General features: G+C 43.0%; 1 protein-coding gene across 1 annotated transcript in view; it reads right to left on the bottom strand.

Annotated features, from left to right (window-relative positions):
- Nucleotides 1–22697, bottom strand: part of MAP3K9 (mitogen-activated protein kinase kinase kinase 9) — a 67162-nt gene that overhangs the window by 21951 nt on the left and 22514 nt on the right. Inside the window, exons 3-4 of the mRNA XM_034770043.1 lie at nt 12645–12825; nt 4637–4785 (exon numbers count right to left, since the gene is read on the bottom strand). Of these exons, the coding sequence (XP_034625934.1) occupies nt 4637–4785; nt 12645–12825 (330 nt within the window). The remainder of the gene's footprint in view (nt 1–4636; nt 4786–12644; nt 12826–22697) is intronic.

The raw sequence follows: 22697 nt of genomic DNA, 5'->3' as shown, positions 1-22697 counted from the left end.
TCTCATAGCTCTTTGTGCTGCAGTTAGCAGAGCCACTCTATGGATTCTTTTCCAGTGAATTGTAGAAGAACTCATCTGTCCTCCTGCACACAGAAGGAATTGTGAGAAGGCTTGAAGGACTATCAGCACTCTTGTGATTTAGCCTGCAACCTCACTGCAAAGTGGGCAGGTTATCAGTCCAAGTGAAAGCAAAGCTGGGCTCTAACCCATACTCCCAACTACGCCAGCTAGTTGAGGTAGAAAGAACCACTTAACTCAGGTAAGAGGGCTGATTGTGTGGATGAAAGGGAGGTGAGGGGCAACAACTGAGTAAGTGCCTGAGCTAACTTTGCAGTGAAGGTATATCCTATCCTATTTATCTTCAATTCTGATCTGCAATATCCCTTGCTATTCTAGTCCCAGGCAGACACAGTCAGTCATTGACCCCCAGTTGTGTGGTATGTGTTTGTTTTAGATGAGCAAAGAACAAGTAACTTTTTCCACTTAATCTAAACCAGATTTGAGCTGCCACATTTCAAAAAGTGAACTCAAAATGCAGTAAATTATTCTATTATATAGCTCCCAAAATACAGAATTTAAGGCATCATCTTACCACAACATGTACAATTCTTAGCCGCTCCAAACAGGCAACAGTATATAAAAGATGCTCAGGTACTATAGCAATGTGGCCCAGAGATATTAACTAGAGAACGGTATATAATAAAATCCCAAACTCTTAAATTATCAAGCTCCTGCTTTTAAAAATACCATCATGTTAAGTGGATGATCCGAAACTCTCATGACCAGGAAAATCCCAATCATTCAATCCCCTCACCTCAAATGTAGGCCCCCTTCCTCAGCAAATGTCAGTGTTTCATTCTATATTTTGTCTCCTAGTGCAGTCTTCATATTGTCTTCTAGTGCAGTCTTCATAGATTCCTGCCTGAGCGATACACTTATTCCCTTTAATGCTAGAGAACTCCTGCATGCCAAGCCCCAACAGGAAGTCAGGTTTCAGAGTAGCAGCCGTGTTAGTCTGTATCCGCAAAAAAAACAGGAGTACTTGTGGCACCATAAGACTAACAAATTTATTAGAGCATAAGCTTTCGTGGACTACAGCCCACTTCCTCAGATGCATATAGAGTGGAATAAATATTGAGGAGATATATATACACACATACAGAGACCATAAACTCCCACCTGTTTATGCTCTCTGTATGTGTGTATATACATCTCCTCAATATTTATTCCACTCTATATGCATCCGAGGAAGTGGGCTGTAGTCCACGAAAGCTTATGCTCTAATAAATTTGTTAGTCTCTAATGTGCCACGAGTACTCCTGTTCTTAACAGGAAGTCAGATAGGAAAGGCCCATCACATGACCATAGTCCCAGAGGTGGCAGAGTAGAACAACCTCAACCCCACAGTTGCAGATACACATGTTGTAATGCAGAGGGCCTTCCCAATGTGTAAATGTAACCATCCCTTCTAACCAATACCTGGAGGGGCTGAAGCACAGGCTTCCCACATGGCCAAGGGAAGTTGTGCAAATTGTGCAAGAAAGTGCAATATTGCTTGCTTTTTTGAAGGAGAAAAAAAAAGGAAGTTTAGCACATTCTAAGAACATTAATATTCTACTGATGCTTTATCATTTTAAAATTGCCATTTAGATTAGAGGACATCATGAGCCAAATTCATCCCTGTAATAATTCTATTAATTTAAACACAGTTGCACCAGGGATTATTCTGAACTCCTATTTCTTATTCCTTTTGACTCTGCTGGGATTCTGATTTTGCATTTTTTTTTTTTTTTTTAATTATTGCAATTCTCCATTTGGGAATTTTGATACTGAGATTTTCTGCATCAGGATGCTGTTCTTTAGGCATCTGGTTGGGTCCCAAAAGCAACACAGGAATGAACATTTTTATGGCTCACAAGATGCTTCTTATAGCTATGTGCAGAACCAGGGACATCCAAAACTGCTTCGTAGCCTCCCTGCTGCTGACCAATTAGTGACGATGGGCGATACAGAAAAATTGTCAAGGGCATAATCCCTGCCCCTCTATCCCAGTTTTTAAGCATGGCAAAGCAAACATGACCCAGTGTAAAACAAAGTGCTACAACCAACCAAGTGCATGAGTGAGTGAGCTTGATAACTATGCAGGTGGTCCATGGCTTTTATTTTCCCAGGCATAGAGCTGCCATTATCTGCACTAATGAGGACGCTGTAACTTACGAATCTTTTCTCTGAAGAGGGCAAGTTCATGTTTGTCATCTCAGTAAAGACCACCAGAGCAGTAATTCAAAAGCAAAATCAGCATTAGGGGAACCAGAGTTCACCAGGAAGGGAAATGGTGTTTTTGACAAACAATTTTGACAAAGGGGGAGGAAAGTGATTGTTTTCTTATTCCCTTCCAGTTGTTCTCCCTGGATATCATGAAGCTAAACATTCAAAAGTGGAAGTGGTGGTTGCTCTATGGTTTTGGGTTGAAATATAGGGCATACAACTTTATTTCACACCCTCCAATATTTTCCACCCCACCAACACCCACGTTTGATTTTAAGAAACTGACTCCCTTCTCTTAAGAAACACTGTCAGTATAAAATGCACTGAAACTGACTGCTCGATGTTGTCATAAGCTCTTTTAGACTGAGCTTGCTGCACTGGATTCTTTATGCTGTACTTAAATTCACTGGCATACAATCGGATTCCCATTGTTCCCATAACATGTCCTGTGTATCTGACCAGGGTCAGTGAACAAGTTACATTGTTTCCATCCTTAGTGGCTACTATACTTTCAAGTGTTCATTTACAGTAATTTCTTGGTAACCACATCCACCTGACAAGTTGCTCCCAATTTCATAACCAGACTGTCACTTAAGGTCATAGTTGTACTAATGCAGATATATGTACTGTATTTGCAATTCTATTGGCTGTAATCCTATAGCTCATTGTTTTAGCAAAACAATATGCAGAATTCTAGATTTTTAATTGAACTGTTTGTAATCTGTATCAAAGGACAGAGAAAGAAAAGTATTCCAGAAGCAGACAAACCTCCCAGTGACACCTACTTAAGTCAAAGGCAAGTCTATCCCACTAGCAGGGGGAGTCAGATAAACTGGGTTTTTTTCCAGCCCTGCCACTAACTCATTGGGTGATACTTAACAAGTCACTTCATCTCTCTATGCCTCCGTTTTCCCCATCTGTAAAGTGGAGGTAATACTACCAGACTCACAGAAGGGTTGTGAGGTTTAATTCTTTAATGGCTGTAAAGTGCTATGAGAGCCTCAGCTATAAGGCACAAAACAGAAGTTCTAAGCATTCTTTTAGAATTCTATATACATATTTTGATAAAAATTAAGAATTGGATTGGAGTGGATGGCTCAGGGGACATTTGCAGAGTTAAAATAGCCAGAGAACCCATCTGGGCCATCACCTGAATTGCACCCTACAAAAGACTATTCCTTCCTTTGGTACTATATTCATACTATAACTCACCTCTGGAAACTGATTTAAACAACAAGCCTTCAACCACCTGGGGCTTTTCAGCATGTCAAAGTCATGATTAAATCCCCCACAAAATTTGAGTATGACATTACCAGATTGATGGGGATACAGATGATGTTTAGCACTAGTACGATATAGAACTTTACATTTTGAGAGTACTATATACACATTAAGCTTCACAACCCTACTTTGTGAGATAAATGACTCATCAAAAGTCACATACCAGGCCCATTTCACCACCAGTGTACTGCAAGTAGCATTCATTTCAATTATTGTGTCAATACTGCAAGCAGATACTATTCCATTGATTACAAAATACATTAATGTGGCCCACCAAGTCAATGGCACAGCAGGAATAGAATTCTGATCCCCAGCCAAGAGTTCAATCCACTAGACCACTGGTCCCCAAACTTTTTACCTCGCACCCCTCTTGCCCCATCTGTGCTCCCTCCCCCTGAGCTGGTAGTGGGGCTGAGGCTCCGGGAGGGGGGACAGAGGCTGGGGCCACAGCTGGAGTCGGGAGCAGATCCTCGGCCAGGGGCTGAGGCCTGCAGCTGCGGCTGGGTGCAGAGCCCCGGAACCTTGAGCATGGGGCTGGCAACTGCGGCCGATCCCCAGGTGCGGGGCCAGGGAGGCACTCCCTCCCCACCCCCTGTGGGGGTTGGTGAGGGCCCCAGCTGTGCCACCCAAATGTTACTCTACACTCCTCTAGGGGGGCGCACCCCATAGATTGAAGACCTCTGCACTAGACCATTCTGATTATATATAATAGTGATAATAGGATTAGCTATCAATAGGCTCAAGCTGCAAAATTCAGAAGTAGAGTTAGATTTCAAATACTCCAAATGTGGTGGTATTTGGATCTGGGGGTTTGGTGTAAGCTCATCACCCACAATCAAGACTGCAAGATGACAAAAACATCCCCTTCCCCGCTTCACAAAGGCTTTTATTTCTGCAGCCTAGAGGTCTTATGATACAGTAACTGTCATAGCAGGCTTAGTATGGCTTCTGTAATAACATGGTCCACTGAGTAAAACCATTTAATTCTGTGGTCTGAGCTACTGAAACCTACAAAAACAGGCACTCCTGGAAAGCACTCAAGAAAAATATATAAAACACGGTCTCTCCCACTGCAATTGGTTCTTACCTTCCATGAGTTTGGCAAAAGGTTCTGGGCATGTGGATGGGATCGGAAGGGCAAGTTTATTCATGGCAACTCCGTATGCTACTGCTAGACCATCAATTCCTCGGAATGGTACCTCCCCAGTTAGCAGTTCCCAAAGCAGCACACCATAACTATTGGGAGAGAGACAGAAAGTGTGTGTTCGGCTATAACAAACACTTTAATAAACCTCAAGCAAAAACAGGGCATAAGACTCTCTTATTTATCAAGACTGCCTCACATATAAAGGATACTAAATAAAGACATTTACAAAAAAAAAATTAAATGGACTTGTACGTCTGAACACAGACCACCTGCTTTTGTGGGATGTTTGACCAGTATTAATCTGTGCAGCTCCCTCTTCCTGAATTTAGCTGTCCTGTTTTGGCAAACTCCCTCTCCCTGAGGATCTGACAGGGCTCCTGATTTGTCAAAGTTACAGAAGCACAGTCAATATAGCAACAATTAGGGTTTCACTCTTTTTAAATGAACAGTTTACCATTTTCATTTTGAGCAGTAAATACTCTTAACAAAAATTGTGCAAAGGTTTCTTAATTCTACCATCTAAACTCTCTAAAAATAGAGCATGTAGCAAAATAGTCTATGTGGATCTGTACAGAGACTGGAATTTTTTTCTTTAGACAGAATTTAGTCTTCCAAATATTTGTATTGTGCTCATTACTGTAGTTTTCAAATACCTTCAATTCTAAATCACACTTTGATGGATTTCTGTACCTCTCCATCCCCCAAAAAGATAGCTTTTATATGCTTGTATTGATTTGGGATGGCTAAGTCAAGAAGTGGCTATGCTTTACTTTTTGCTCTGAAGGCAGAGCGATTTGTGGTCTCTCTGATCATTCTGGTTCACAAGCCTGTAGAAGTAATTTGTGTGTGACAATCCACACAACAGCCTAATTGGGGGAGGGGGGGTAATAAGCTTGCCAAATTATATTTTTGCATAAATTTCATATAACTGTATACACTCAGGTACAAAACTTCAGAACCAGATGCCACTCCATTTTAAAAGTTATGCTGTTACAAAAGTGCAATGTGGAGAGCTGATTGTGTTTATGGGGAGCAGAGGGCTAACTAGATGTCATGTATACATAAATCTAAAAATAAATATGTACATTGACATGCCATACTTTCAGTATTAGTCCTATTCTCTTTTTCATGACAATGAGCCCCAAGAAATGGGAAGGAGGAATGCCTATTAGTACTACCCTAGTTTAAGGATTTCATTAACTCTGAAAATGTCAATAAGAAATGCAGAAAGTCAAGCAGTTTTCAACAATACTGTGTTCTTGGAAACCAGTAATGACATCTTAAGGACTTAGACTTGAGTCTGAAATTTTAAAAAAGCCATTACATAGAATATCAGGGTTGGAAGGGAACTCAGGAGGTCATCTAGTCCAACCCCCTGCTTAAAGCCCTAGAGAGATTTTTGCCCCAGAACCCTAAATGGCCCCCCCTCAAGGATTGAACTCACAACCCTGGGTTTAGCAGGCCAATGCTCAAACCACTGAGCTATCCCTCCCCCCATAATAAATTACGATTTATTCCTTCTAAGGAGCGTTTGCTTTCTGACAAAAATCCTAGCATAGTCCCTAGTAGTCAGCCTAACAAATTTCAGAGTGCAATGTGGATAGCTCAGAAATGTGAGGTGTTTTTCAGAAAAGGGGAGAAAAATATTTGCTTCAAATTAAGTCTTGTGAGAGACTGGGTAATCTACATCTGGATCATTTAAATTATGAGAGAAGTTAGAGAAACAGAAGATGAGGACTTTAAAAACACTATAGTGTCCTGCCTTTTTTGTTGTTGCTAAATACAAATGATTTTCTGATTTCCTATTAAATCCCTCTGGAATGAACCTTGAGACAGGTATCGGGTGCGGGGGGGGGAGGGGGGGGGAAGCAGGGCTAGTAGCAGAAAGGGCAATATGGCAGTGGAAAGGGGAAAAATAGACTTGGCAGGTAAGTAGGGGTGCAATGGAGTGTTCATCACACACCCAAGTGGAAGGGGTTAATGGAGGCCTGCCACACCCCCTCCCAGAAAGGAGCAGGGGAGGTGAGTCCTCCTAGCAGGCTAGGGAAGCTGCATGGAGCAGCCAATCAGGGCCCAGAGAGCTAGTATCAAAAGGGCGGAGGAGAGCGAGTTGCTGCAGGGAGCCTAAGGAGTGAGAACTGTGCTCCCCGCAGGCTGCAGCAAAGGTAGCACCTTGGACAGAACAGTTGCTGGCAGGGACCAGGGGAACAAGGAGCTTCTTCTGGCTGGCTGTTGGGACTTGCTGGCTGAATGCCCTGCGAAAAGGGAAAAGAAGGTGCTGGGGCCACCGGGAAGTGGCCCAGTGAATTGAAGCACTATTGAAGGAAGTTAAGGAGACACAGCAGGAGGCTACTATCTACAGGGTCCCTGCATCAGGACCCAGATTATTGGATGGGTCCAGGTCCCCCCATTCACCACTGGGGAAATGGCTTGACTTCTGAACAGTAGTACCCATCCTGGAAGTGGGAAATACAGGCCTCTGGCCGAGTCATGAAGAGGACTTGGACTGTGGCAGGTTTGCAGGCAGAGAAGATGATGGGAGAGGCATCACTTGGAGAGGGCGCACTGCCTAGCAGAACTAATCCCCATGATGGTCAGCAGGAGGCACCACCGTAGTGAGTGGACCTCATCACTCTGAAAAATCTGACTTACAAAACCCAGTACAGCTGTTGGAACATTAACCATCATCTATGATGTTATCACAAGAAAAAAGAGTACTCCCATAAGAGGCACTTCTGCCAGCAGTGGTGACATATCAGCTAACCAGCAACTTTATTTATGGCAGTTCAGCTTTTAGAGGTTTTTCCCCATGCTGTGGTTAAGGAAAGGCTTGGCAGTGAAACACCATCCCAGACCATATCCCCAGGCAAGCAGGCACCACGTTTGGAATAACCTGAAGTGTCTTGAACCAGGTAGATGTGTCTGTACTGGACATACTGACTCTCAGAATTGGTTTGTGCTCCACTATTGACACTAGAGAGCATATGATACAACTAGGTCCTACTGTACATGAACTGATGTACCATTCACAATTTACTGTTTATTTTGCATTCATTCAGAAGCATCCAACAGCACTTTTCAAATTCTAGCTATTATTTCATCTACTACTGAAATCTCTGGAATGAAAGAGGGAAGCCATTTAGCGCTGACAGCAACACAAAAGAAGGGAAGGAAGCACCAAATCCGATTTAAGCCATAAGGGAAATTTTTAAGTGATGTGAAGTTGGAATATGAATCATGTCCTGTTTTTTATTTAGCAACTGATGTGACATAATACAGTAGAAGGCAATACCAACCCAATATACCATACACTGCTCTGTCATGTCATTCAGTTTTATGAGACAGATGCAGAGGTTTAAGGAGATTGACAATGTCCCGTTGAGCCTCTTAATACTAACAAGTAGTCTGTCTCTCGTTTCCCTGAAGGAGCAGCTCCAGCAACAGATCACACATGCTACTCTGCACATCGGTATTCCTCATCCAGGAGTAGCACCAGAGTGAAATTTACCAGGTCCCTCAACAGTCTCACTCTACAGCTGCTGCTCCTATCAGTGCTGCTGGGCAAGTGTTATGAACATGATACTCCCTCTGAGGGAAATTTCAAAAAGCAGAGGGGATGGGCAAATATGGGATTCCAGCAATCCCATGCTGAATTTAAATGCTTGCAGGAGACATGATTTTGATTCCTGCTCCCAATCCGGTCACCATCTCTTCTGTAAGGTGCTCAGAATTCTCTGGAGACAACGTTCTCAGCCCCAAATGGTAAGAGAAGGCTACACTTTTCCAACTAATTAAGAAGCGATATTGAACACAGTGTCTTTCAGCCCCTCTTAAGCAGAAGGTTGGTGGTCATAAAACAGAAACCAGAGGGTAGAAGAGGTTAACACACTGAAAGGAAAAGCAGCAGGAGAGACTCTCTATCCCCATTAAGGAGATAGAGAAGGAGATGAGGCCTAGATCTTTTTACAGCATTCTGAAGTGTTGTTTGGACGTTAATTACAACAGAAACCACATAATACTGACTGTACACTCAAATGAACCAACGTTCATATGAATAATTAATCATCACCTAGTAATCCAGTAATCCTTTAAGCCATTTAACATCAGGTTCAATCCTACTCAATGGATTTTCAGGGAGTCGGAGGGGCTATGTGATATTGCCACCTTTCCTGATGTCTCTGAACTTATTCAAAAGGTCTTAATTTCCTTTCTGTTTTTTATTTTTAAATGTCAGTAGTGCCCTATTTTCCTTCTCTGCCTCCCCCAAGAGTCTGCACTTAACATGAAAAAGGAATTTCCCCCCCTCCCAACAAGCGATAGCAAAGTCAGACAGGGGATCCAAAGGATGGAACCCCCCCAGCCCAGTTCCTTCACCTTCCTAATGTAAAACCCACTGGGAAAACAGACACTTTCTATCAAGAATGAAATCTCACTTCATTTAAAAAAAAATCCTGATTATAATTTAGTGCTGACAAATAGTACTGGACTGAGAGCATGGGAGCCTATTTGTCCTCGGAACAGGTATAACATGCAGTGCTAGCTTCCCCCACCCCGCCCTACTCAACCCTGACCTGGAGGGACTACCACTGAAGCTGAAAGGGAAGTTTAACTTCACTACTGACTTCTTGGCTTTTCTGCTAAGGGCTTGGCTACACTTGCGAGTTACAGCGCAATAAAGGAGCCCCGGGTGCACTAGCTCACTCCCCGTCCACACTGGCAAGGCACGTAGAGCGCTCTGACTCCGCAGCTAGAGCTCTCCTGGTACGCCACCTCGGCGAGAGGAATAACGTTGCTGCGCCTTGGCTACAATGCACGGGAGTCAGTGTGAACGAGATGTTGCGTTACTGTGCTCTGATCGGACTCCAGAAACATCCCATAATCCCCTTAAGTCAAGTGGCCACTCTTGTCATTGTTTTGAACTTCAGTAGGAATGCGGAAATGCCCTTTCAAAGCTCCATTTCTGACACCCGGCATGCAAGCCGTTACTGTGGAATGCTGTGTGAGAGAGAGAGAGAGGTGTGGGGGAAGGGGAGATCTGCTGCTGTCTGAACTTACACGACAGCATGTTGACATGCTCTCAGCCCCCCAAAAACCCACTCTCTCTCCCCCCACATACACACAACACACTCAGTCACACTCCACCCCATCCCTCCCCATTTTAAAAGCACATTGCAGTCACTTGTATGCTGGGATAGCTGCGCATAATGCACCACTCCCAATGCCGCGGCAAGTGCCGCAAATGTGGCCACGCCAATGAGCTTGCAGCTGTCAGTGCGGACAGATTACAGCGCTTTCCCTACTGCATGCTAGGAAGCCTGTTTTAACTAAAAGTGCTCTACATCTGCAAGTGTAGCCATGCCCTAAGACTGCACGCAAAGAGGATAAATTAGTGATTTTGAGATAGTGGCTGGACAGTGGTCATGTGATAAGTACCTATCCATTGGGATAGGAACTGCCACCACTGACCCATTTCACCTAGATTGCTGCATAGTCTGTTTCAGTCACAACAGACTTGGCTGGATTCAAATTAGCATTCTAAAAGGTAAGTATAAGCCTCTATATCCAATACCCAGCCTCTGAATCATCTCCATCTGCTAGTCAGACCCGCCTAAATGATTCCAGTACTCTATTCCCACAGGTGAAAATTTAAAATTCTGGGCAGATAACTGGTCTGAGAAGTGCCAGACATGCATCTTGTACATGTGTAATTGAAGAGGCTAGGTGATATTGTGGCATCACTTCCTGCATTATGGTAATATCACTGACACGGATTAAGAAAAAATGTATTGTAAAAAGTGTAAATGTATCAAAGTGAAGTACACGCAGCCGTTAGAAATTTCCATGAGAAACTGGAAAAAACCTTGCTATACCCCTATATGGCCTGCTGGACTTGCATTTCTCCTCATTAATAAAATGGCTCTCTGGGGAAGTGTTTACTTTGAGATTCCTCCCTTCCCCAAACACCCATTTTTGGATGTTTCTAAAAAACAGCTGAGCATTCCAGAATCTGGGAGAAAGGAAAATGCACCGAGGAATAAATAGGGATAATGTCCTCTAAAACAACATTTGAATACTGAAGTAGTTTGCTGGGCATGCCCCTTTCCAGGTGAGCTACATCCGTGGAGGAAAGGTGCTATACAAGAGCAAGGTATTATAGATACCAGCAGAAACCACACCTACAAATAAAATGGTATGAGCAGTGGTGTTTGGTGGGTGGCAAACAACAAACAGGAATCACAATTAAGTAGTTACAGTACCCAGCTGATATCTACTTACTGTATGACCATGTACAAATTGCAATCTCTGCGCTTCATTTTCACCCTTTGCAAAGTGGAAATAAATACCTATTTTACCTGACAGGGCTGTTGTAAGAATTAAGTGTCTATAAAGTACATTGAGAGCCTCAGATGGAGGGACTGTTTGTCATGTGTTTGTACAGCATTGTCTATGACTGTGGCCCTTAGGTGTTACTGCAACATAAAAAAATAAGTGATAATAGTAAGGCATGCATGCTAGGTAAGTGCAAAATATTGTTTACCAGCAAGCCTAACTAGGGCACTGGTGGCAGAAACCACTCCTCAGAACATTGCTGTGGCCTATAATAAGCATCTTCTCCAACAGCTACCTGCACATTTGTGCATCAAGGAGATGAGCTGGATAAGACCTCTGTCAAAAGGCTAGGACCCTCATTCAGACAGGAGCTCTTCCAATAAATTAAGAGACTTTTTAGGAAAGGTGTTGGGATAAAAGTTTGCATACTTCAGGAAGAGAGACAGCTAATTTTGTTGTTCTTATAGAGATTAATTGTATGGATGCTTATCAGTCAAATTCCAATCTGGCAGTGATTAGCCAGGAGAGTGGTGTGGGGGAAAGACATGTCTAATAGGATAAAAAAAAAATTCAATCCTGTCAAGATTTGAACAGCATGCTTAGGTGGGAATAGGAGTCTTTAACTGTGTCTGTTTGTGAAGAGGCTAATGCTCTCAAATGATAATATTGCCTGGGTGGCATTTGCTCCTCTATACGTGTATCTCAGACACCAGGTGGCCAGGGCCCAATGCCCAACTGGACCATGCTCTGTTCAACACACCTCAACTGTGATCCTACAAGTGCCAGTATCTTGTTGCCGGGACTAAGAATACCACAGAAGCAACAAATATTTCAGGCCTGTGGAGAAGCAGAACATCGTGGCTCTCTCACCAGCGAACCTCTCCAACTAAAGAACACCACAGATGGCTCCAAAGGGAGATTCATTCTGTTCTCTGAGAGAAGGCTGGTAGCCAAAAGACAGGACTTTGTAGTTGATTGATGTGAAACAAGGAAAACTGGGAGAGAGGCTCACAGAAGGATTATAATACTGTGCATAGATATTATAGGTTCTCAACATGCTATACCCATTCATTAAGGTCTTGGCTACACTGAGCTTTTTTTACTCCTGGGGAAATTCTGTGCCACTGCGCAAGATTTAGGAATGAAACTAAGGAATATCATGTCCAGGTAAAACTCCCCCTGCAGTTTAGATAGACAGACTGTAATACTAGAGCTGGAATAGTGCCAGAACATCAGCTGAATCCCTTACACTTGCAAAAATTAACTCTTTAATAATCACAAGTGGATAGGATCTTGATTTTGTGTCTTATTCAAAAGACAATTGTTAAGTAAGTGCACAGATTTTGCTTTATGTACTGCAGAGGAGTGAGGGTAATAGAGACGGGACAAGCACACGTCCGAACCCATAAAGCAACAGCCCGTGTTCTGGATTCCTAACTCCCAAAGGAGGGTGATGATACAGCAGGATGGAAAGCTAGGGGACACAGAGCTTTAGTAAAACAGGAGTTTGGGGATTCGATTAACCACGATTGGTACTGTATAAAGCATACAGTAGGTTGTCTGGCAGTCCCCAGAACTTAAATGTTTAGTATCCAAGTACTCAGTGCCAAATCAATACCTCCACACATCGCTGCCTTTGGAGAACATGGAGGAGCGGATGACCTCAGGAGCCATCCAGGCATATGTTCCAGCTGCACTCATTTTGGTGGTTTTATGCCATTCTCTGGCCAAGCCGAAATCCGTGATCTTCAATATCTTGTTGCTCAGGTCTCCATTTTCCACCTTTTCGAGTATCAATACTGGAGGGAAGGGGGAAATGAAACATGTACAGTGAGACTAGGATTTATCCATAAAGATCTCCCCCCCCCCAAAGAGAAGCCATTTCCCAAATTTAAGTCTCGCCTTAGCTAATCTCTGCTTCTGAATGCTTTACACATTATCTTGCCTTGTAAAAGAAGTCTCAAACTGTGCCCTCAATCTGATGAAAAACAAAATGTCTAATTAATGAGTCCATTCCCATAATTAACAAACATTAATCACAGCCAAGACCTGAAAGCAAGGATTTCAGAAGCAAAATTGGCCAAATCCTGAAATCCTTGCTCAGTTTTTACTCAGTCCTTACTAGAACACAACTGAGGATATAGGATTATAGCATCATATATGCATTTCTAGGATGCTGGAGATGTGACCTTTGGTTTTTAATGTATCAGGATACCCAAGGTACAGGTAAATAGGACATAAGAACCATTTGGCGTACTGTGTACTGTTACTCTATGTAAACAATCCTCTGGTAAAGGGAAGTGAACCACTGTAACTTCTAGAAATCCAAAAAAGGGGAGGTGCCTCGTATATAATTTCCTAATTAATCCTTTCTGAGCAAAGCAACTATCGCATCTTTCTCACAAACTGCTTAGAAGAGATTCTTATCAAGGAGAACAACCCCATAAGGGTGGATGTACACTTCTATTTAAAAATACATTAAAATGGAAATGGCCATACGATAAACTCACCTTCAGGTCAGGATTTTCAAAAGTCACAGTGATTTTGGGTGCCCAATTTGACACACCTTAAAAGGGCTTGATTTTCAGAGAATGGATGCTCAGCACTTCCTGAAAATCAGGCCCCTTCAACCTGCCTCATGTTGGGAACACCAAAATTGAGGCACCCAAAAATTACTAGGCACTTTTGTAAATCTTGGCCAAGTGAATAAGTTGCATGTGATGTGTCACAATGGAATGCAGGGAGGGAACAGGGTTGAGGCAGGAGCAAAGAGAGAAACTTAAGTAGTAGCAAGACTGCTACCAGTTAAACTGAGCAAACAGATGAAATGTGTTTAACGGTCTTCCAGTTCTACTCCAGTATGAACTCATATTTAAATCCGCCTTGGCCATTATCTATGGACAGGGCTCAGAGTATGCAGAATCTAATGCCGAATCCAGGGATGGAAGTACGCTCTAGATTCTTAACTTTTTAAAAATTTACAATTCTAGTTCTTATGGTAGCAACAAAAAACAAAGCCTACCAAATGTAAATCAACATAATGTTGTCTTCCTGAGTTTGTAGACAGCCTGAAATAGCTTAAACAGAGGTCTGAAGCACTTCATTCATCTTAATGAGTTAATACTGAAATTTAAAGATGACAATTTAAGTGAAACAGTTAATGTTGACATAGCTGATCATTTTAGCACAAAAATCCAGCTAGTGTGATTATTCTACAATTCAAGACCTCCTTAACAGCTTCCTAGGTGCCAAGTGGACACTTTCTCATGTGCCAAAACTTTCATCTTCTATTCTAGCAACTTTTAAGATGTAATTATGCATTGTCTGCACAAAAATCTGTAGCATATTTAAAACAAATGGTGCAAATAGCAAAAACTCCATTGGATTTAATATCAAAATGAGCACCACAAGGTCTATTGTACTGATTTTATTATTCATTTTCTTATTTAACTTTACAGCACCTCCTTTTTTATTTTAAATAAAGCTGCCACAGTTCCCAGTCTGTTGCAATATGATACAGCAATAAAAGGAGTCTTTGCTACAGAATTAATGTGAGTTTACCATAGAGTACAAGAATCCTTGTCTATAAGAAGCATGATGCCTGTTTCTCCATTGCCTTGCACCTTGTGCTGTCATCTACACCACTACAAAGTGAATGCAAAGTGGATTTAAAACACTACCATTCAGCTTTAGTAACACTTCAGTGTTAAAGTGGGTGGAGGAGTCCTTCAATTATTCCAAAGTTTAAACTTAAAGCAGGTGCTTAACCTCATTGACCTTCTCCCATAGGAATACAATAGAAACTAAGGCAAAAGCAATTCAGCTAAAAGTAACTTTTCAAGCACCCTAAGCCAAAGGCACCCCTTCACCATTTAAGAAGTCTTCAATTTGGGTTTTTTTTTTTTTGGTGGATTTTATTTATGGCTCTTTCCTACAGTCCCCAATAGTACCCAATCCTGGGTATTTGCTACCAAAAAGACACTGATGGAAGAAGGTAGCTTGGAGATGGAATTTTGTCTGCTGCCTAACTAACCAAATGAATACATACATCTTCCATTGCTTCTCTGCTCAATTCAGTGACTCGGAGCAGGGATTCTAACTGAACTATAAAAAGGTTTTGAGGACAGCTAGTCAGGAATAAAATTTCCATTTTGCAGGAAATTCTGACATTTAAAAAATAAATAAAATAAATAAATAAAAAACCCACACCAAAACGCCGACTGAACAAAAAGCCAAAATTTTGAGATTTCAAAAACACCCAACTCCAAAACTCAGATTTCTGATTCAGGACCATCAAAACTCTCATTTCAACTTCATCAATTTGATTCATTTTGTTTAGACTTTTATAATATTAGTAGGATGATGCATAAAAATCGAATGTATCTTATAGTTAATATAATATAAAAGTCAAAGCAAAACATTGACTCCCCCTCCCCCAATTTTTGTCAAAAATCGACATTTTTGTGAAACATTTCAATTTCGACAAAAGTGCATTTTTCTACAGAACGGTGTTCAAGTTTTTTTGACCAGCTCTGGTTGTGTGTATATGGGAGCAAGAGAATGACCTCCTAATTTTTGGTACTTTAGAACAGGGGTGGGCAAACTACAGCCCACGGGACGAATTCGGCCCCTCAGGGCTTTGGATCTGGCCCGCGGGATTGCCCCCCGTGGTGCCGGGGGCCCCGCACCACTCTCAGCAGTGGCCAGCCCAATGTCCCTGCGGCCCCCAGGCCCTTGCCTCCATGCACCGCCCCCCGCAGCTCCCATTGGCCGGGAATGGGGAACCGCGGCCAATGGGAGCTTTGGGGGAGGTACCTGGAGGCGCAACAAGTGCAGAGCACACGGAGCCCTCCGCCCCTCCTCCCCCAGGGGCCACAACGCTTCCTGGAGTGGCGCGGGGCCGGGATGCAGGGAGCCTGCCCTGGCGCGTGCCGCTGCCACCCCAGAGCCCGAAGCCCTCCTACACCCCACCCAACTCCCTACCCTAAGCCCCCTGCCTGCACCGTGCACCCACCCCTCCTGCATCCCAACTCCCTGCCTTGAGCCCCCTTGTACACCCCGCTCCCCTCCTGCCCCCCAACTCCCTGCCCTAAGCCACCTGCCTGAACCGTGCACCCCTCCTGCACCCCAAGTCCCTGCCCTGAGCCCCCTGCTGCACCCTGCACCCCCAACCCCATCCTGAGCCTCCTCCCACAGTCCACACCCCTCCTGCACCCCAACCCCCTTCCCTGAGTCACCTCATGCACCCCGCACCCCTCCCCAAACCCCTTCCCGCACACCGCACCCCCTCCCACACTCTGCACTCCCTCCCGCATCCCAACCCTGTGCCCTGCATACTATTTCCCCACCCAGATGTGGCCCTCGGCCCAAAAAGTGTGCCCACCCCCGCTTTAGAAAGTTCCTGAATCAATAAAAATAATGGACAGGGTGGGAGATAACAGACTTGAAATTCCGTCCATAGAGTCGCCTTGCTAATGCTGCTGAATTCCCCATTTCCTCCATGTTTATAAACTGAAGAGGAGAGAAAGGAATGGCTGGAGCCCTAATAAAGTACTGCCTGGCTCCCTCCCACTGAGCTTCATTGAAGGAGCACTACCTAAAATGCAGCTGAACAGGACTAAAACATCCTTCTCTTATCACTGCTGAATATGGGAGTAGAGGAAAGCTATTCTCTGGTGTGGCATTAAGAATGTAGAATCCATCTCCCTGGGAATGGAAGTACATGTTACTAGAGCCACAATCTGCAGCACGGCAATTGAGGCATCCTCAGAGAGGCTTATCCTTGGTACCCTTGAGCAGTGCCCAGCTCCCAGCTGACCTAAGCTGAGGGATAGGAGCCCTACCAGCTGGATGATCACCACCAAGTGGAAGAAAGTTCCCAGAGGATAAACACACAGATCCCTTATGAACTCCTGGAGTGCATCTTCTATCTCGGTTCCTTTTTATGGCATATACCATTTCTAGCCTCAGAAATCCACTTCAGTTCTATTTTGAAGATGAAAATCAAATTGATTTGGCAAGTGCTGTTGCAAAGCTCTGCAGAAAGGTATGACTCTTCCTCGCAGCTGCTGGAAGCAGAACAACTGTCAGGCTCTTTGGAAGGGGGATCATACAATCACTCTATGTCTGTGATTCATAGGTCTGGTTCACCACATTGCAGCAACGGAAAGGCAAGAGACATTGTTAGGATCCACGGCCCATCCTGGGCAAGAGATCATCTAAATCTGGTTGCTTAGTTTACAGTGTGTTCAGAAAGTTACCTTTCTTTGTATTAAGGTCTAACAAAAGAATTTGTGCTCACATGTTTATTTAAGCATTCAAACACTTGGTCCTTGTTTCACATGCAGACTAAGCCAATGAGAGAGAGTCCCACGACAAAGGCCACAGAGAAAGACCATGTAAAAGCGGACATTATTAATTCCCCATTCACATATTTAAGTCATTGGACTACACTCTCCTTCCTCATTAGAACTGCTGTGCTTCATGCTACTGCAGCACGATCTTGAATCATTGATTTTTACAAATTAAATTCACCATGCATCCCCCTTGTCTTATAATAGCTAGTCACATTTCACAGAGCAGTGTCATATGTCTATCCATCTCTTAATAGCACTAGTCAGTATGCTTAGGATAGAACCTACAGCAAGGAGGGGAGCCAGCTGAAGTGAGATCCAGAAAAACTGCTTTGCCTGTACAGGGGATGGTTTATTTCTTAAGTGTTGTCTAATAAAACTATGGGGGAAGTATAGGTATAGGGCACCCATACAACCCATCTCCCCCAAACCCATCCATTAACAGGAAAATTTACCTTCTGCAGGCCTATTAATTCAACAGGATGAAAAAGAAAAATGAGGGCAGGGTCAAGGTATAAACGTCTTTCAAAGTGTCACTCCCATCTTTAAAAAAGGAACTGGTTGGCAGCCAAGATGCAGGGCCTGGTCTTCAACCACACTGCACACAAGGAGAGCTGATTCAGCAGGAACATCCAGTGTGTTAGCTTGTTAGTCATCAATCACTGCTAGCCTGCTCCAACCTGCTCTATGCAAAAATCTATTCCTGTGCGTACATACAATACCACTTCCCTTCCCCGTGCCGTGGAAAAGAAACTGTAGACATGCAAATATGGGTGGTAAAGTGGTTAAATATTAATTACAAATAAAAATAAATGAAATTAAGGTCACAGAGTAAGATTTTTTGGATGTAATTTGTTAGGTTTTTATAAAAGCAAACTGAAAAGCTCCCAGAAAATTTCATCATGTGAAATATATGGACACCCACATGGATCATGAGCAGAGTTCAAATCCTTCTATCAACACCCCATCTCTTTCCCACTTGAACAGAATATTTGATAGTAGGTTTGTCATCCTCTGTGAGCCAGCCAATAGAGGAGGACAACAATGCTTTAATAGTGGGTTTCACAGCTATTTGCTGACAGTAAAGGAATAGAGCGATCTTGAGTTCTGTTCCGGGTTCTGAAGGAGAGTGTTCCAGTGACATGATCCTTTTGCTCACGTTCCCTGAAAGCCTGACACCATCAGTCCCTGTCCCCTCTCACCCATCTCCTTGTCTGCCACCTCACAATTCCCATCTCCTTATCCTATTCACAAACTCCACACCAAGGCAGTCCCAGTCTCCAGCCTGCCAGGCTCCTCATCCCAGTCACAGTCTACCTCCCCTCCTCACACTCATTACCTTCAGTTTCCTCCCCCTGGGTCTTCAATTTCATTCTCCCCCTCCCCAGCTTTGTCCCAAACTATTCCCTGCCCCTCCATCCCCCCCAGACCCTGGTCCAGCTCATCACCTCTGAGTTCGAGTCAGGCAAAGTCCTTCTTATCCCTGCGATGGAGCAAGCACAGTGGCTCTGTGGGACTGGCACCTGCACAGTTCAGACAGCACAAAGGAACTGAGGGTCTGGAGTGGAGATGTAGTCCTCAGAGAATTTTGCTGCTCAACTCTACACATAATATTCCTGTAGCTTACCAGCACACAAATATTGACTACCAAAAAAGGAACAGGAGAAAAATTGGTTCTTGGCTCTTGATTCTCATTCTGTCATTATACAATCCAAAAATAAAAAAAATAAAAAAAATAAAAAAAAAAAATCAAGCAAGCACAGCTGGAGCACAGGATGGGGAGTCAGGAAATACTGGTTCTGTTAAAAAATTTCCTGTATGTCCCTGATCAACTTGCTTAGCTTCTCGGGATCTTAGCCTTCCATCTATAAAAACAGAAAGACTGGTGTAGAGTGCTTTGAGGTTTGGGGACAAATGGAAACAACTATTACAAAAATATCCTGGTTCAGTGTTAGTGAGTCAATGCTAAATGGTGGTAGGAAGTAACAGTTGTTCAAGTTACTGAACAATAAATTGTTCATTTTCTATTGACAAAATATCAGTCAACCCTGCATCATTCCTGGTTATTAAAAAGGTAATTCTAATTCCACCTTTTCTTACCCATATTGATCACACCAAGAAAATTCTCACTGAATTTAGACTTCCTTATTTAAGGGCCTGATCCTGCCAGGTGCCAAGAACTGAACTCCCAGTGAAGTCAACAGGAGCTGAGGGCACTCAACAGTGTACAGGGCCACATAGAGCACAGCTCTGGGCCTTACAGACTCAATAACTGATTTAGAGTTAATACCCCTTTACCCAGGAAACCGAAAAGATCTTCTGTACAGTTTGAGTACAGGGTTTTGAGCTGATGAATAGATACTTTGCACAGAGCATTTGAAAACTTCCACTTTAGAAGCAGCGGACTCAGTTTGACAACTTTTGCTTTTCACCTTCTGCCTTCCAAGATAATGCAGGATAACATTCTTCCAAACCCATTAAAGCAAGTGGAATGGTATGGGTGGAAATAAGGTCTGCAGGAATAGCCAGCTTGGACATCAGAAAATCTCCAGCACCATCACCACAGTGCACATTCTTTCTGTATGACCAGGTTTCAAGTTGCTGATACTTACTTGCAATCTCCCTTGTGTATTTGCCACACAAAACAATCTTCCAAATAGAAAATCCCATTAATTTAGGAACAGGTAAAAATAATGGAAGTAAATTGTTTGAAAAGTTTAATTGTTCAATTTTTGCCAGATCCTCTCACTATCCTGCAAATTGTAAGCTATTTTTTTTAAAGTGTAAGTTAATAATTTTTGCCATTCCAAGGGAAGTTACCCCAATGGAAGCCAATGTGACGATACAGTTACCTGAGCTGTGCAGAAAGTTATGTCCAGGCCCACAATAGTGACTGGCGGTTGGAAGTCATTGCTTCACATCCCATTCACCTTACTATTTGAACTAATTCAAACTGTATGTGATAACCTTAAAATAAATTAATGCAAATAAATAAATACATAAACCACAATTACGGCAGAAGGCCTAGTACTCAGCAATTAAGCAACATCATTTTTGCGGTTTGCAGCCGATTATTCTGATTGTAAATACTAGATACTTACATGCACAACTGGTCAATTGTAGCCATACTTGGACTTTTGTAGGAATGTAAATTTACACAACTGTGCATACATTTATATGTACAACTCCATGCTTACATTTTCAGAAAGCAGGACCTTAATGCAGCCAGATTGCAGATGTATACAACATAAGAAAATAATGATGTTCATGGTGTGGAAGATTGTTCAAATGTAAGAAGGCACTGTGAGACTGATGGGGAAGAAGTTGTAACATTCACTGAAGTATAATCTATGAAATTTATACTCTCGTATACATAAAATAGCAATACAAGAGATGTAGAAGGACTGAGTTCCATTTTCAATAGTACAAAGTTTACAAAGTTGTTAAGGAGCACGTTCACCAACAGCCTTCACTAATAATTTCCAAACTGTGTTTAACCCTTGCAATTATAACACTCTTTCACAGCTATGTTGATAAACAAGGAATAAGATTACCACAATAAGAATTTGGTTTCGGAATATCCTTATTTCTACAATAATTGTGGTGTGTGTGTGTGTGGCAGCCAAAGAGCAATGAGTTGTGCATGAGGCACTCTGTTACTATGGTAATGCAGGCCATTATAAATAACTAAACAGACACTGGATGGTTATACATGTACAGGAGTGAATGCAGAAGAACAGGTGGCAATATGTGCATTCTGCTTTGGAAAGTGTTACATCTGCTGCAGACGGAGAAGGAAGCAATACCTGCTCTTCATCATCCCCTATTAACTGGTATCTTTAGAAAGGTTTCCCTCTTTTCTTGGCTTTCCAGTCTCCTTCCCATCATGCTCTGAATTGCAATGCAGAGTACTTACAAGTTGTTTATGGATCAGAAACACTGGTAACACTTTGAGCTTGAACACAGTGATGCTTCAATTTGGGCATAGCCATTCAGGCCTTACCAGCTACTCAAGGTGGTACAGGGCATCCTAGGACAGAGCAAGAGGCCTTCAGACTTGGAAGTGTGGCTGTTCCATATGAAGAGTGGTGGGGAGGGAGAGACTCCCTTCCCTTCCCTCCCCTCCTAGCCACTATGCATAAAGGTTTATTGGACGTTGGGTGTGTTCAGAGTAGTTTGGTGCATGGGGGATAACAGGAAGTGGAAAGAATCCTCAACAGCTGTAACAGCAGAGAAGTCTCAAAAAGAAAATTATTAGGCCAGGTGCAGGGAGAAGAAACAGGCTTTTAAGGACAAAACCACTTTTCTTTGCTCCTATATCCTCTTCATACTCCTCCACTGGAGCTGGAAACCTGATCTTTCAGCTACCACCACTGGGCATTTAAAACACCAGCTAGAAGCATGAGGCAGACTTTCTACCATCAGTCACAAGGCCAGCCTCATCACTTGCAAAGCCAAAAGTCTTTGGAGGAGGAGATCAGATAGAAAATTGCATTCCCACTTCACAACATCTCACTCCCTTGACCAGGCAAGGAAAGGGGCACAGCAGGAAATGGTTCAAATCACACTGACCTACTGCTAGTGAGAAGGAAGAGGCCAACAGAAAGGTGGAAAATTGTTCCTCATCTGATTGCCAGAGCAATGCTAGGAGGCAGCATAACCTGGTGAAGTGCTGCCTCTTTTTCTGGTCCCACTGCTTAAGGAAGACACTGAATCTTTCTGTGAGCAACAATCCCGAATGGGGCCTCAAGCAGCCCCTTGCCTCCTCTGTGCTGAAAGCTGTGCATAACCACTTGCAAAGACAGAGTGAGGAAAGAAGGGAGCATCCCAAATTGATTATTCAGAGTAAAGCACCTTGTCATTAGCATCTTCCCCACCCTCACGTGCAGTTTCCATCCCACAAAATACAGTACTAACTGCCTGTCATGGCAGCACCTCCCGGTTTTGGTAGGTTCAGCTCCTTCTAGTGGCTTTAAAGTTGGCAGCTCTGAATTAATTCATATGCACTATAAAATAACTGAAGACTAAATTATATTTTCTGAGTTTGAGGTGGAAAAGCTGACTGACAAAGCACCTTATCAAAACAGCAAATCCAATTGTAAGCACCCTTGTTTTCACCCAGGGTCACTCTGTTTCCGAGTACATCACACTACTGCTAAATTTACTAACCATTAAAGATCTGCAACACTTCACAGAACACTAACCCTATCAGATGCCATCTATCACCTGAGAGCAAAATAGCCCCTTTCCAGAGGGAAGTAGCCAGCTAGGAATTGCACCCATACCACACTGCCATCACCAATGCCAGGGTTCAGTGT

The sequence above is a fragment of the Trachemys scripta genome, chromosome 4 (genome assembly GCF_013100865.1).
Source record: "Trachemys scripta elegans isolate TJP31775 chromosome 4, CAS_Tse_1.0, whole genome shotgun sequence".
NCBI classification, from domain to species: domain Eukaryota; kingdom Metazoa; phylum Chordata; order Testudines; family Emydidae; genus Trachemys; species Trachemys scripta.
Note: the sequence above shows the minus strand (reverse complement) of the source record. Positions and strands in the feature narration are given on the sequence as shown.